Raw genomic sequence first — 14,680 nt, 5'->3', positions numbered from 1 at the left:
GGACTACTTCCAAGAAAAGATCGCTAGCCAATACATGAACATCGCCCAGGCACTACAATCCGTTACGCCGCTCCCATTTACCTCCGTCCCCTTCTCCCTGTTAATCGAAGGCATCCCAAAAATCCAACCGCGCTACTACTCCATCTCCTCCTCCTCCCTCGTCCAAAAGAACAAAATCAGCATCACCGCCATTGTCGAATCCCTACGCATCCCCGGCGCAACCCACAACCTCAAGGGCGTCACAACAAACTACCTGCTCGCCTTGAAGCAGAAACAACACGGCGACCCCAATCCGGACCCGCACGGATTGACATACGCCATCAACGGGCCCAGAAACAAGTACGACGGCATCCACGTCCCAATCCACGTGCGGCATTCCAACTTCAAACTCCCCTCCGACCCGGCCAAGCCGGTCATTATGGTCGGGCCGGGAACGGGTGTTGCGCCGTTCCGCGGGTTTATACAGGAGCGCGCGGCGCAGGCGGAGAGGGGGGATAAGGTAGGGCCCACGATTTTGTTCTATGGATGTCGACGACGGGAGGAGGATTTCCTGTATAAAGATGAGTGGGATGTATGTATTTTGTTATTTTCTAGATCTCTTAAACTTCCATACCTCTTATCCCACCCCCACCCACTATCTTCTATCTTTTCCTCCTCTTCTCACCCTTATAATACTCTATATCTCTATCCTTGCTAACAATCACCACAACTAAATTCCCTCATATCAGACCTTCGCCTCAAAGCTCGGCTCAAGCCTGCAAATCATCACCGCCTTCTCGCGCGAAACCTCTCAAAAAGTCTATGTCCAACACAAGCTACGCGAACACGCTGAGCTCGTCAATGAGCTGCTGTTGCAAAAGGGAAACTTCTACGTCTGTGGCGATGCGGCCAATATGGCGCGGGAGGTGAATGTGGTGCTGGGGCAGATTATGGCGGAGCAGCGCGGGCTGGCGCCGGAGAAGGGCGAGGAGTTGGTTAAGCATATGCGGAACAATGGGTCATATCAGGAAGATGTTTGGTCGTGATTGCGAATATGATTGTGATGGGTTTTTATTTTGGGTTATTGTTCTGGTATCCATGGATGATGTATAGTATGATGTGGCATGGATGGATGAGATATATATTTTAGAGTGGGGTATATAGACTGCATCGGGTTTCCCTTGTGATTTTTGCCCCTCATTCTCTTTGTTATGTTTATCTCTCTGTCTCTGTATTCTCTCTCTCTCTCTCTCTCTCTCTCTCTCTCTCTTATCTCTTTTAAATGTCCGTTTTAAGCTGTCTTTCTTCCGCGTTTTTAGTCCGCATATATGTTCATATATATGAATATAGCGAGATATCTTTTTTGGCGTCATCTTGGCTTCTTTCCTTTCGTTCTTGGTTCATTTATTAGATATCTAACGACCACTGTAGAAATGTTCTTAGAATGAATGGAATGAATTGTTATATTGAGGTTCTCAATTGAATTCAACCTAACCGTGGAACCATAAACAAAAAGTATCACATGACCTAAGTTAGTGCCAAGAAACCCATCTGTGCACCTTTGGGCTGAACTCTCATTTTCATCCATAACAAATCGGCCAGTCTTTAATAATTAATGTTAATGTCGTCGAGAATGATCAAGGCAAGTTTTCCGCGGGGTAGCTCCGTCCCCCTGGAAATGCAGTCTGAGGAACCCGTATCACAAATCTCGGGTTACCCACGACCTATTATAATTTCATTTTGTCGTCCAAACTAGTTAATCCGATTGCGGGTGTCTGTAGAAGTGGATAGTAAGGTTTTGTTGTCTCCAGTTGTAGTTTATGTGGCCTCTTGGCCTGTCGTCTTTTTGCCTTCGGTTGATGTGAAGGGTTCCGCTTCGCTGGGCGCCCCGGGTATTGGGGTACTGAAGTATTTCCCGCTGAATTCCGCTCCATGGCTGTTTTTTTAATATAGGGGACTCTTGAAGGTTTGATGAAAGGGTGAAGAATGGAATGGGTGTAGGTAATGATGGTTGTTTAGCCCGACGGGGGTGTGTGAGTGGGTGGGATGCTCTTCAGTTCTTCATATTTCCTTTCTTCTGTGGGCTAGAAGCGCCTGGTGTCCAAGAAGAGTAACATGGCACATCTGAAAGATCTCCCTGGACCAGACCCTCCCAGGGAACTATTGTTCGCCATGTTGTTCTATTTCTATGGGATACTGGTATAGCTCGGTGGTCCTTCCCGCTGCAGTTGCTTTTCTTTCGTTATGATATACCCTGGTCCTGTCTGGTCTCATGTTTTGTGCATCCGTCACCGATGGTATGGTTAGGCCAGATGTTGTTGAGAGCTATTTGCCTTGAAGACCGAGTGTCTTTGTATTCAGATATAATAACACCATGTAGTTTGGCATATTGCAGCTATATGGGTGCCGTTTCTTAGATGGGCTAAATGACACCGTCAGCATTCTCTCTCTCTTGACTTTTTATCATGCTTCCCAGATCTCCCGTGGCAGGCATCTTGCATCTCAATGGGGGGCCTTCTTGCATGATTTATGAGGTCTTCTTTCCATTGATGGAGAATTGACCGAGTCGCCCTCTCTCTTTTTCAGAATATTCAACTTTTGACGAAGGAATTCCTTTTTGCCCTCATACAAAGCCAGAGATGTTCCTTCTCACAGTCTCTGTGTATACAGTGTCAGCATGTTTTCTGAAAATAAACAAACAGCTGATGCTACAGTAACAATATCAATACGGAAGGGCTACTGAGGTATCCTAAGCAGGTTACCCCTGTACTTGCCGTGCAAAATTCAGTGTTGGCCTTCCCCTTCTCTGTTGCATGACTCTCAGGTACATTTACATACCTACAAACATGTCAGCTGATCTCTTTCGCTGTCTTCAATCTCACAGCAACAGGGTTGTGGTGCCATCACAACTGGTCAAATGAGCCAACAAGGCCCTATGAATAGGTACTGTTTGTGTTGTTCTTGTGAAGTGACTGCCCTGCCTAGGTGGCGTTGTTTACTTAAGTGTTGTTGATGTCGGTCTAAAGTGCACTTTCCCCCCTTTCTCTTCCCCCTTAACCACCATCCATCCTCTCTTAAGTTATATAAACATTCATCCTCAACCTCACCTCTTCCTTTCTTCTTCATATCTTCTTCTCCCTACCCCCGCCATCCTCATCCTCAACCCCATCATCCATCCCAGGCACTCCCTCTCGCTCTTCTCCACGTCATAATCATCATCATCATCGAGACAGCCAGCTTCCACTCGCTTCTCCTTATCCCCCAACGTTCCCCCTTTATCCATCTCTACGATCTTCATTCCTCCAGCTCTCAGCTTGCCGTTCCATCTTTCTTCATTGTTGTCTTCTATTCGTTTCCTACATCGTTTTTCTCTCATCTAATTCTTCAGTCTTTCAACTTTGCTCTTTCTGCGTTTCTCTTCTCATCTTCTTTTTCGTTCGTATCTTCTGTATCCTCCGTACGCTCTGCATCCACGGCCTTTCCTGGGTTTCTCTTCCATATCCAAAGGGCTTGTTTAGGTGCAGTATTCTACTTATCTGGTCTCATTTGACACGTATTTGCTTGTTCTTTTCTCCTTTGTGTATACTAACATGGATATCTTCGAGAAGCTCGGTATTCTCACTGCAAAGTCTCAACTCAACGGGCTGTCTTCTAACCCAATTAACCGGGTAGGTGCCAATATCTGTCTCCCTCCTTGCACTTTCTATTGTTGAAACATTCCTTCTTAACCCTTACCTTATCTGTGTATATGTGTGTATATTGTGAATTTGCCATTCAATGCTGCCTCCTCTTCTGAAGCTATTGGTTTGATATGGACCCTTTTAATGCTTGTCTCTCCCTTTATCTCATAGAGCTAAAGTCTCCAAAATCTTCCAGTTCCGTGCTTCATTTGTCTAGTTAATTTTTCAGCTACATTGCTAACGACTTTGTCCACCGCTGTAGAATCAACCTTCTGCTAATATGCAAGCCCAAACCTTGCAGAAGCATACGGCTGGTGAAACTGGCCCTGTTCACGGACAGAACCACGGAGTCTATAACCAAGAACACCAGAACCGTTACTACCAGCAGGTTTCTCAGCCTACTGTGGTCAATGGAAATATGAGAGATTCCAACATGCAGACGATCACCCATGCCGTTGGCAACATGAACTTGCAAAACCATCGTCCTGGTGGCAAGTTTGGTGGTTTCAAAGGAAATATCCCTGTTCCACATGGTGCTAACAATGATATTGCTGCCATGCAGCGCCCTCATTACAATGGGCAATACCTAATAGTGCCTAATGGAAGTATGTTAGGAGGTATATCTACTGCAAATCAGTATGGACATCCCCGTAATCAAGCTGCTGACCAAGGTACTTCAGTCCCATATTTGCCTACCGGAATATACCCGAACTTCGTGACTGGCCCTTCAGTGGTTCCTGGTTCTGTCCCAGGCTACACCTGGCCTTATGCTATGAATGGGGAGGCTGCTGATCTCTCCGGTCCTCGTCGTGATTCATGGTCCTCTGTCGAGGAAAACCACCCTTGTACTCCTGGAGTTGACCAGCCTGGGCAGCAAGAATGTTATCCTGCAGTTGCACCAATGGATCGTTCCCCAATGCTGTACAATTACAGCACACCATCCCCGTCAGTGGTGCCGCAGCCCTACTTACCCTTTCAGATGATGAAGGGCGCCAACGGCTATGTGTTGCAGGATCTTGATGCCTTGACTCAACAGGATCCTCCAATTCCTCGTGCAGTGCCTGCCATGTGGACCAACCCCTCAGACCTGACTCTCGCAAAGTGCCTGGAGAATAGAGAGGGGATTACCAATGTCTATATCCGTGGTTTCCTTCCTGAAACAACCGATGAAATGTTGCATGCTTACGCATCTCGGTTTGGCAAAATTGACCGTTGCAAGGCAATCGTTGACCTTGAAACAGGCCTCTGCAAAGGGTTTGTGCTTCCTCCCCATCTATTTCCGGTCTTGGGTCAAATTACTAATTCCCTATATAGATTCGGATTTGTTCAGTTTTTCAGCTTTGATGCCTGTGAAAACTGTATTCGAGGCTTCTTTCATCTAGGCTATCAGGCCAGCTTTGCCCAAGTATGTTGGATTTCTGAAAATGCGTATATGCTTTAGTTCATAACAACTAACAGCATATAGAAATCTCGTAATTCTCGACTTAAGGATCTTGAGGATAAGTGTTCTACTAACGTCTATTGCACTAATGTACCCATCGACTGGGTGGAAGCGGTTCGTTCACCCTAGTGTTTCTGCTGTCACAATGCTTTATGGTGTTTTTGTTGATATTGGATGAAAGGATCTTCGTCGCCATTTTCAACCATATCAAGTTGTCTCCGAGAAGATTAGCCGCGATGAGAAAACTGGTGTCAGTAAGGAGGTTGGATTTGCCAGGTGTGTTATCCCTTGTTATCCTATATTTATTTGACCTCGCATGAGCGCGTGCTAACCAATGCTATCCTCTCTAGATTTGAGTCCCGCGAAGTTGCGGAGAAAGTATTATCTCAGTTCCACAATGTTACCGCCAAGGATGGAGTCAAGCTTCTCCTCCGATTCGCAGACACTAAAGCACAGAAACATCTTAAGATGCAGAGTAACGAACGTCGTGCATATCGTGCTGGCGAATACAATTATTCTGTCGAGATGGTTAATGGCTCTACCCCGTCACCAACCCTTCAACGTCTACAGCAGGCAGCCTCTCATTTCAGCCCAAACTCGCAGGCAAGCTTCCCTTCTCCGTTGGGAGTTGGTCCTGTCTGGACTCCGGCAACCTCCATTTCTCCACCGTAAGTTTACCTTCCCATCCATTCCTCCCAGTTAACAGAGCTGACAAACGTGATAGTGGCCCGATGATAAACAAGTCTGTCAATGGTCTTCGTCTTAACTCCTGGGCGGCACGCAGCAACGTAAATATGGAGAACACCCCAAGCTACCGCAGTCGCCCATCTCTCAATACTCAAGGCTCTTATGGAGACAGCCTCTCCACTGGCTCTTCCAGGACTGTCATGCCCATTCCGCCTGGTGTGACAAAATCTGAAAATTCCAGCCCCCGAAAGGAGAATTACCGTGCAGGATCTAGTTCTCCTCTAGGTTGCCGTAGGGAATTTATGATTGCTACCCCAAAGTCCTCTACTTAATGGCCTAAAGAGGTTGTTGACTTTGTCTTGGTCTCTACAATCAGCTCTCGGTGGAAGGTTAATTTGATGAACTTTGTCTACAAATTTCCAACAAGGGCCTGTGCTCGTATCGGATCGCCAGTCACATGCAGTTACGGCCAATGGATAACGACTCACAGTAAGATAACAAAAGTGTTGTATTGAAATATTCCGCATCAAGGGTAAAGATATCCGCCAATTCTTTTATCTGTTAACTTTGATGAGAAAGTAAGTCTTTTACTCAATGTATGCTCAGGAACGATATCCATGCTCGTTATTCTTTCCTGGCCCACACTGTCTAGCGTTGCATCTTTTGTCTTTGCCAATTGCCACCAGAATGTTTGAAGAATGTTTTGACGTTTTCTGTTTCAACTTATGGAAGCATCTCTAGCACTACATACTACCATGTCTGCTATTATGAGATGATGATGGATGTTTTTATGACGTTACGAAGTCCGGTCCACGAATGGCTGTGTTATGTTATGACGAGACGAAATTTATGGGTCAATTGCCCTTATTTTCTCTAGCTTTTAGCTTGAGATGTTTACGAGTATCAATAAATTAAGCAAAACTTTCCTTGTGAAACCGGATGAAGAAGGTATATTCGCCTTGGATTTTGAAATAGCTCATATGAATCGTAGTGTGAGAATTATAGGGTCATGGAATCATTCTGTTGGCATTCGTGGGGCTAAGTAACATCCCTGAGTGTCTGAGTAGAACGACTAGGCTAAATAACAGCATCAAGAAACAAAGTTTCTCTGGATACACCGCTGGTAGTTAACTACCTAGATAGTTAATCATCCAGCAGCCCATCTGCTCCGACACCCAGGAGTCGGGACAGTGGCAACGCCATTCTGCCATGTCCCCTTCTGGCACATGCATACATGCAGAATGTGTCAATATATGGAAATTCTTTAGGTTTGCACAGATATAGTAACGATTGAAATATCTATCTAGGGATTTGAAAATTTTTCAAGACTAACCCAATCCGGCAGGGTTGTACAGTGGCACGATTAATATATAATTTCACACACCTTATGTAGGTGCACCACATCAAAATGATTAAAACACCAAAATGATAAAAATCTTGAATCACATCCTCATTATTACACTCTATATCAACAATCAGTAGCTAATCTATAATAAAAAGATTATCTACATCATTCTCAGTATGTGTGTTATCTCTAAATTGATTTAATTCCTTTTCTGTTAGTGATGTGAGTAAGTTATTGTCAATTTTCATGAGATCAACTTCAAGTTTTTATTGTTTTTTATTCTGCTTTTTTTCAGCTTTATTATTCTTATACTGCTTGATTTTTCTATTGACATCTTTAATAGTGAGGAATTTCTCTACTTGAATCTGATAATAAGTTGTTTTAACTCTACAATATTTACTTATGTTGAGAAAGTTCTTTAATTCAATCATTTTTATTTATTAAGTTCTACATAAATTAGACTTACTTTAAATATCTTATTCAAATGAAGGAAGCATGAGAAGCTTTATAACTAAGATTATAAAAGAGTAGGTATATAAGCACTGTGAGTGCTATGAAAAGAAGAGAATAATGATAAATAAAATATATATGTAAAATTGAATAGTAGCTAATTATTGAATCTTTTAAAAGAACTTTGAAGATTCAAAGTGTTTATATATATGAATAAGTAGTAATAGATTTTATCTCTAATTTTTCATAAAATGAAGAATTAATAATATAATAATCTGAATTTTTATGAAGAGCTGATTCTATCTTTTAGGAAGTACTAATGCTAAAGAACTGATTTTTGAGAAGTGCTAATCTATGTTAATTCTGAATGCTGAATTTTAAAATGATGCTGATTCTGTAAAAGGTGCTGATTTTAAAGTGCTTTGATAAGCAATATGAAGATAAATGTTTTAATAAGTGAATATGAGAACCAAGAGTATCTGATTCTAAAGTGCTTTGATAAGCAGTATAGTAAGCAGTGTAAGGATAAAAAGCTAGTATAGAGAGCTTTAGCATCACAGTTGTCCCCTCTTTCATAGATGCTAATCTCAGCAGCTCTGAAAGATAGTTGATTTTGAATATAGAGGTGTGAGTATGAAGTATTTGTTGATATAAAGATAATACTTATAATGCTTATTTAGTGATATTGAGGGACTGATTATGTGAGATAATTGCCATCAAAGTATTTATTGCTATAAGAATGAAGAGAGAAAGTATCTTTTACTTTTAAACTTTTTTTCTTTTACAATCTCACAATTAGAATCATTATAAACTCCTTCCAGTTACTGCTGTCTCTGATCATAAAGCTTTTCTCATTTCTTTCTTGCTTTTGTCAATATAATAAAATCAATTCTTATATTTTTTAAGTAAGCTTTTTTGTTTTTTAGTGCATTTGACAACATCACATATATGATGATAGTTTGATAGATCTACTAAATGATAGCTTATAATTGTTTGATTATGTGACTGACTTTGTCTTAGAGATATTCTCTATAAGTAATGTTTGCTCAAGCTGAGTAGTTTGTCCGTGATGTATGATTATTCCTGCTGTGGAAAACACTGTAATTCTTGTCATTTTATATATAATCTATGTATCTGAGTGAGTATAGTACATCTTTAGCTTCTTTGCTCATTGTGATAACTAATAATTATTTATCTAACTTGCTTTCTCTTCTAAGTTAAGTCAGTTGCTTGCTCTTTGAGACTTTCTGTTTTTTGCAGAGTGAGTGAGATCAGTGAAGATCTTACATTATTGAGTCAAGCTGCTGCATCTGATAGCAGTGTTGATAGTTATCTCTCATGCTGTTCATTCAGTGAAAGCTTATGCTACTGTCTTGATTAATGTTGTCTATCATACTCAGCACTGAATTAAGACTACAGATGTATTAGGAGTGTTCTCTGAGAATGAGAAGTGAGAGAATATGAAGAAAAAAGTTGTATGAGATAGAGAACTCTGAGTTGATTGAGAAAAAGAGTATTGAGCTTAAAGAGAAGAATTACTGTTCTTGAACAGTATATGATAACTGTAATAATTATGAATAGAAATTAAGTTAGAAGGAATTAGAGATGTGTATCTGGGTCTTTGACTTGTTCAGACAATAGTGAAATGAATTTTTTCTAAAGACTTGATAATTTTTAATACCTTACTTGCCTTATTAAAATTACAAAAAAAAAAAACTCATTTGAAAAAAAGTAGTAGAAAGAATGTATATATGAGAAAGAATTAGTACTTAGTATACTTTTCAGAGTGAGTTTAGCATGCTTGTTGCTGTAATTCCTATTGTTTAAAAATATCAAATACCTCAGTCTCTTGAATATTTTCAAGAGATTCTCATATATTATTTGAAGATTTATAGCTCTTTCAATGTATATAGTATCATTTTTTACTCTAGTATTTCTCTTTCTTTAATATTTTCTCAACTTGAAATTCTTCCTTATTATTCACTAGCTATGATACTAGAGGTGGAGTAGTATCATATCTAATTTTATAAGATTCAAACAATGAAATATGAAAAACAGAGTGAATATTGCACATTGAGTATGAAAGAGAGAGTTTGTATATCTATATATTTCAAGATTCAATGATTTAAAAAGAGTTAATAAATTTATAATTCAATTTTCTAGTAAGATAAAGCATGTAGAAATTCTTTACATTGAGAAGTATTCAGTCCCTCATATGAAAGCACTTTGTACTGTGTTTGAAGTCATAGTATGTCTTTTGCATAGTCTTGATCTTCTTCAGCTATTTTTGAATCTTTTCTCATATTGCTTGTATTTCTTTAGCCTGATTGATTATCTCAATTGAGCTTGAATAAAGTGAATTACTGACATTAATCTAAAGAGCAGGTCTGTAGTCAAGAAGTGTATAAGTTGAAACTTCATTGATTAAACTATATTATGAATTATTATAGATGAACTGCACTAAAGACAGTTATCTACCCTAGTCATTCTGATAGAAATTCATAAAGCATTGAAGATAATACTTCAATATTTGATTATGATATTCAGTTTAATTATCTATTTATGAATGAAAGGCTGTGAATAGTTTTTATTTGATCTCAAATAGATAGCAGAGAGTTGATCAATATCAACTTGTGAAAAGAGCTCTTCTATCTGAAATATAATTTTCAGAGACACTAAAGATGCTATAAGCATGAATATAGATAATATTTGTAAGATTTTCTGTAGTAATATCTTTTATATATGAAATATATAGAACATATTTGATTAAGGCATTAATTAAGACAAGGATTATATCATAAATCTTGTTTAGCCAGGTGATAACTGGGAGGTCAATAATGAAGTTCATAGTGATAATTTGCTATAAATTGATTGATGTTGAAATTGAGTTAAGTTCATCATACTGTTTGTAACAGTGCACTTTCACTCTCTGATAAGTATCACAAGTATAAATATGTTTAGTAATATTCTGGGTAAGATCATGCTAATAGTACTTACTTTGAACACACTCAATAGACTATTTTATACTAAAATGACTTTCTTGTGAGTTATCATGATTGATATAAATTATCTCTTTGATCAGTGCTTGTTGCAGTGAAATATAGACTCTATTATTTGCCTGAAGTAGACTGTCTTTTGAGATGATTTAGAATATATCACTACTCAAGATTATATCTTTATCTCTTATCTTCTACTTCTTTACTATTGCAAAGAAGTCTAAGTTCTGTACTTTAACAAGAAAAGAAATGAGAGACTCTGATATATCTATATATACTAATTCAAAGACTGTAGTAGTATTAATCAGCAATCTGAGAATATCTCAATTCTTAACATGTTTTTTTGAAACTAGATTTTCCTCTCTCAGAGGTTTTCTGATCAGTGTATTGAGTGATTCTGATGAGTGTGATGTGAGCTTGTGAGTGAGCATCTGATGCAGTAATAAAGGAAAATTTGTATTCAAAGTGAGATTTAAGAGAGATTTAAAGCTCAGAGTATTAAAATTAAGAGATTTTATGCAGAGTGTGTGCTCTTGATTATAGATCTGTATACAGTTAACAAAAGTTGTAAGTTTTTCATAAGAGTTAAATTTTTAACTCTGTTTGACACTGATGAAACTTCTGTTGCAAGGTAGAAAGTATGATTTCATCATGAAAAGAGTCAATATAATCTACATAGTGATTGAATTCATTAACTGAATTTTATTTATCTGAGCAGTGATGCAGAATGAAGTTATATGCTGATAATACTTCTGCTCATTTAGATTGACATTGATTTATTATTTTAGTTATTATGAAATACTGAAGATTGATATGATCAGAATAGACACAAATTAAATATTGACTCTCTTTCAGATAATGATATCAATTTTTGAAAGATGCAATAATTACAAGGAGTTTTTTATTATAAGTATTATATTATATTTCTGCATTTAAAAGTTTACAAAATCAGAATGCAATTAAGTATCATTGATTATTATTTTGTTTTTGAAAGATAATAGCAGTTACTGCTATTGTAGAGGTATCAGATTCAATCTGAGTTTCTCAGCTTGAGTTAAAATGAATAAGTAGAGAAGCTCATATAAAGTGTTCTTTTAGATTATCAAAAGTGCATTGAGCATCTTTTGTTTATGTGAACTACAGGTTTTGTCCTTCCTTTTTTAAGATCTTCATAAGATTAAAGAAGAGTCTTACAATTTTGAAGTAGTTTTCAATGAAGTAGAAATAGAAGTTTGCAAATCTCAAGAAAGTCTAAACTTTCTTAACACTAGTTGAAACTAATCATTCTGTAATAATTGCCACTCAATTTGATTCTATTTTAATACCCTAGGGTCTAATAATAAACCCTAAGAAGGAGGTTTGTTTTTGACGAACTCACATTGAGTGTATTTTATAAACAGATTCATATGGTCTAAGTGTTCAAAGACCTTTTGTACATGTATCTTATGCTCATTCATTGAGTTTAAATAGATAAGAATATTATCTAGATAAATTACATAGTATATATCAAGAAGGTTTGCTAGAGTGTAGTTTATATAGACTTGAAAGATAGCAGGAGCATTTGTGAGCTTAAAAAATATAACATTATACTCAAAGTGACTATATCATATATAGAATATTGTTTTTCATGTATCACTGCACTGAATATATATTTTGTAGTAAGTATTTCTAAGATCAATCTTGAAGAAGACTTATATTTCAGAGAGTTTATTTAGCATCTTACTTACAAGAGATAATGAATATCTGTTTTTGATTGTGAGATAATTCAGATCTCTATAATTTACACAGAGTTATAGATATTTATTCTTCTTTGAAACAAAGAGAATAAAAGTATCTGCAGAGCTTTGAGAAGAAAATATTTAGCCTCTTTCTAGTGCATTATCTAAGTAGTTCTAAAGAGTTTTCAGCTTTGTTTCAGAGAGATTATAGATAAATATAAATGAGAATCTGACTTCTTTTTCAAGGTTAATTAAATACTCTGCATCAGGTACAAATGCACTGGACATATCTTTCTCAGAGAAAAGATACACATATGATTGAGCATAGTCAAACAGGTTATTGATAGAAGCTGTATTTGCAAATAAGCTAACTTCTGACAGTATTAACATTTCAGAGAAAGACTCAGTAGCCTGTGAGATTGAGACAGATACTATTATAAGTACATAGTTAGAAGTGTTAGTAAGTAATTCATTAGCAGCATTTGTCACACTTAGGGCTATCTCTTAATTGTTTGATATTTGACAGAAATAGAATTCTTCATCCTTTTAATCAATGAGAAGATTGAGCTATTTGAGCTAAGAAAATTCTAGTATCATGTCATAGCCTGAAAGTTTGATAATATAAAAGAAGTAAGATTCTCTGATTATAGTTTCCTTGTTATCTGATACTTCTACTTTTAGATTGATAATTTTAAATAAGTGTATTTGATGATTATTAAATCTCTCTATTCTGCATGATATGTACTTTGTTGATTACAATTTGTGTGATTTAGCTTAGAATTTATCGATAAAACTTGCCTGAGCTTCAGAATCTATAAGAATGAGAATTGATATATCTCCTGTTAGTATTAGAATTAAATAAAAAGAAGAAAGAATAGACTTAGTGATTACTAGCTTTTGAATATGTTAATAGTTGTCATTACAGTATGAATAATATTTCTTATTTATTTTTTACCTTTTTTAGATTTGATTTGAATAAGAGCTTTGGTGAAGACTTTAAAGTTGAGAATTTGTCTTTAATGAGCTTGTCCTTCTGAGTCTTACAGTCTGCATTGAAGTATATAAAGCTTTGATAAACATCACATTAAGTATCAGAGTACTCCTTGTATTTTTAGCTTTCTTTTTTGAGTGCTGTTGATGTATTATCATGTGAATTTTTTTTTTGAGTAGCACTCTTTTATTGTGTAGTTGTACTTACTGATGTGATATTCTTTGAAATGTTGCTCTTCACAATAGTCAGTTTTATGATAAAAGCATCATAGGAGAAATCTCATAGCTTGACTGCATATTTCTCAAATTCTGCATGAAGAGAGGGTAGAATCTTATCAAATAGATATATCTTTCACTGATGATCACTATATTTTTCAAGGAGATAATTCTCAATTAACTAAAGAGTAGACATAAAGTTATAAATGATTTAACCTTTAGATTACCTCAATGTCTGATACTTCAACTCATAGTCCTGGTTTACATTATCTGAATTGATGATTTTAGTATGAATCTAATTATAGAATTCATTCCAGATAATTGATATCTTCAGTTTGATATAGTATTATTATTATTTCTGTTGTAGTTTAGTATTAAAATATATTACTACTTCAAAAATCTTGCATTTATCATTATTTCCAAAGTAATATCCTTGATAGATATAAAAGACAAAGCTTGAGAAGATAAAATCTTATAGTTTCTTGAGACTTTTTGTCTTAAACTCATTTGAGAATTTTTGAATTAGTACAGAATAAGGCTTGAAAAAAGTAAAATTGATACTAATAGTGTGATCTGTTGACTCTGCTCTGTGCTGCTTACTCTTAGAGATTTGAAGTTTTGCACTAATTGTGTTAACTTATTGTTGTAGTTTGAGAACTTTTTTGTATATCTCTTGCTGTCCTTACTCTTATTGAACTACTTAAATCTCTTCACTAACTGATATAATAGGTACTTCAGTGTTTCTTTCTGAAGTAAGACTTGATGATTGTTCATAGAAGATTTCTTCTATATATACTTTTTTATTAAATATTATATGTGAGGTATCAGTTTATAAATTATATTTTGAACTTATTATTATAGACTTAATAGACAATCTCTCTTAAAGTGGTTAGAAACTATAAGAATATTAAAGTGAATGAACTAAGTGTCAAAAGAAAGTATAAGAAGCTCTATAACTAAAGTTGTAATAGAGTAAGTGTATAGATGCTATAAGTGCTATAAAGAAAAGAGAATAATTATGAATGAAATGTATATATAGAATTGAATAGTAGCTAATTACTAAATCTTTTGAAGGAACTTTGAGAATTCAGAGTGTTTATATATATAAATGAGTAGCAATAGATTTTATTTCTAATCTTTCATGAAATGAGAAATTAGCAATACAGTGATCTGAATTT

General features: G+C 36.4%; 2 protein-coding genes across 2 annotated transcripts in view; both read left to right on the top strand.

Moving 5' to 3' along the window:
* PAAG_11783 (NADPH-cytochrome P450 reductase) overlaps positions 1-1,025 on the top strand; it is a gene marked incomplete at both ends in the record, with an annotated part of 2,255 nt that extends 1,230 nt beyond the window's left edge. Inside the window, 2 exons of the mRNA XM_015847368.1 lie at positions 20-571; positions 729-1,025. Coding sequence (XP_015703059.1) covers positions 20-571; positions 729-1,025 — 849 coding nt within the window. The remainder of the gene's footprint in view (positions 1-19; positions 572-728) is intronic.
* A 2,914-nt stretch (positions 1,026-3,939) lies between these two features.
* Positions 3,940-6,119, top strand: PAAG_03973 (hypothetical protein; the record flags this gene model as incomplete). The annotated part of the gene is made up of 6 exons (XM_015845119.1): positions 3,940-4,913; positions 4,974-5,064; positions 5,125-5,214; positions 5,282-5,376; positions 5,451-5,768; positions 5,825-6,119. 6 exons carry the CDS (start codon positions 3,940-3,942, stop codon positions 6,117-6,119), a joined length of 1,863 nt encoding a protein of 620 aa, XP_015702208.1.
* Positions 6,120-14,680: the final 8,561 nt, after the last annotated feature.

The sequence above is a fragment of the Paracoccidioides lutzii genome, assembly GCF_000150705.2.
Source record: "Paracoccidioides lutzii Pb01 unplaced genomic scaffold supercont2.9, whole genome shotgun sequence".
Taxonomy (NCBI): Eukaryota; Fungi; Ascomycota; class Eurotiomycetes; order Onygenales; family Ajellomycetaceae; genus Paracoccidioides; species Paracoccidioides lutzii.
Note: the sequence above shows the minus strand (reverse complement) of the source record. Positions and strands in the feature narration are given on the sequence as shown.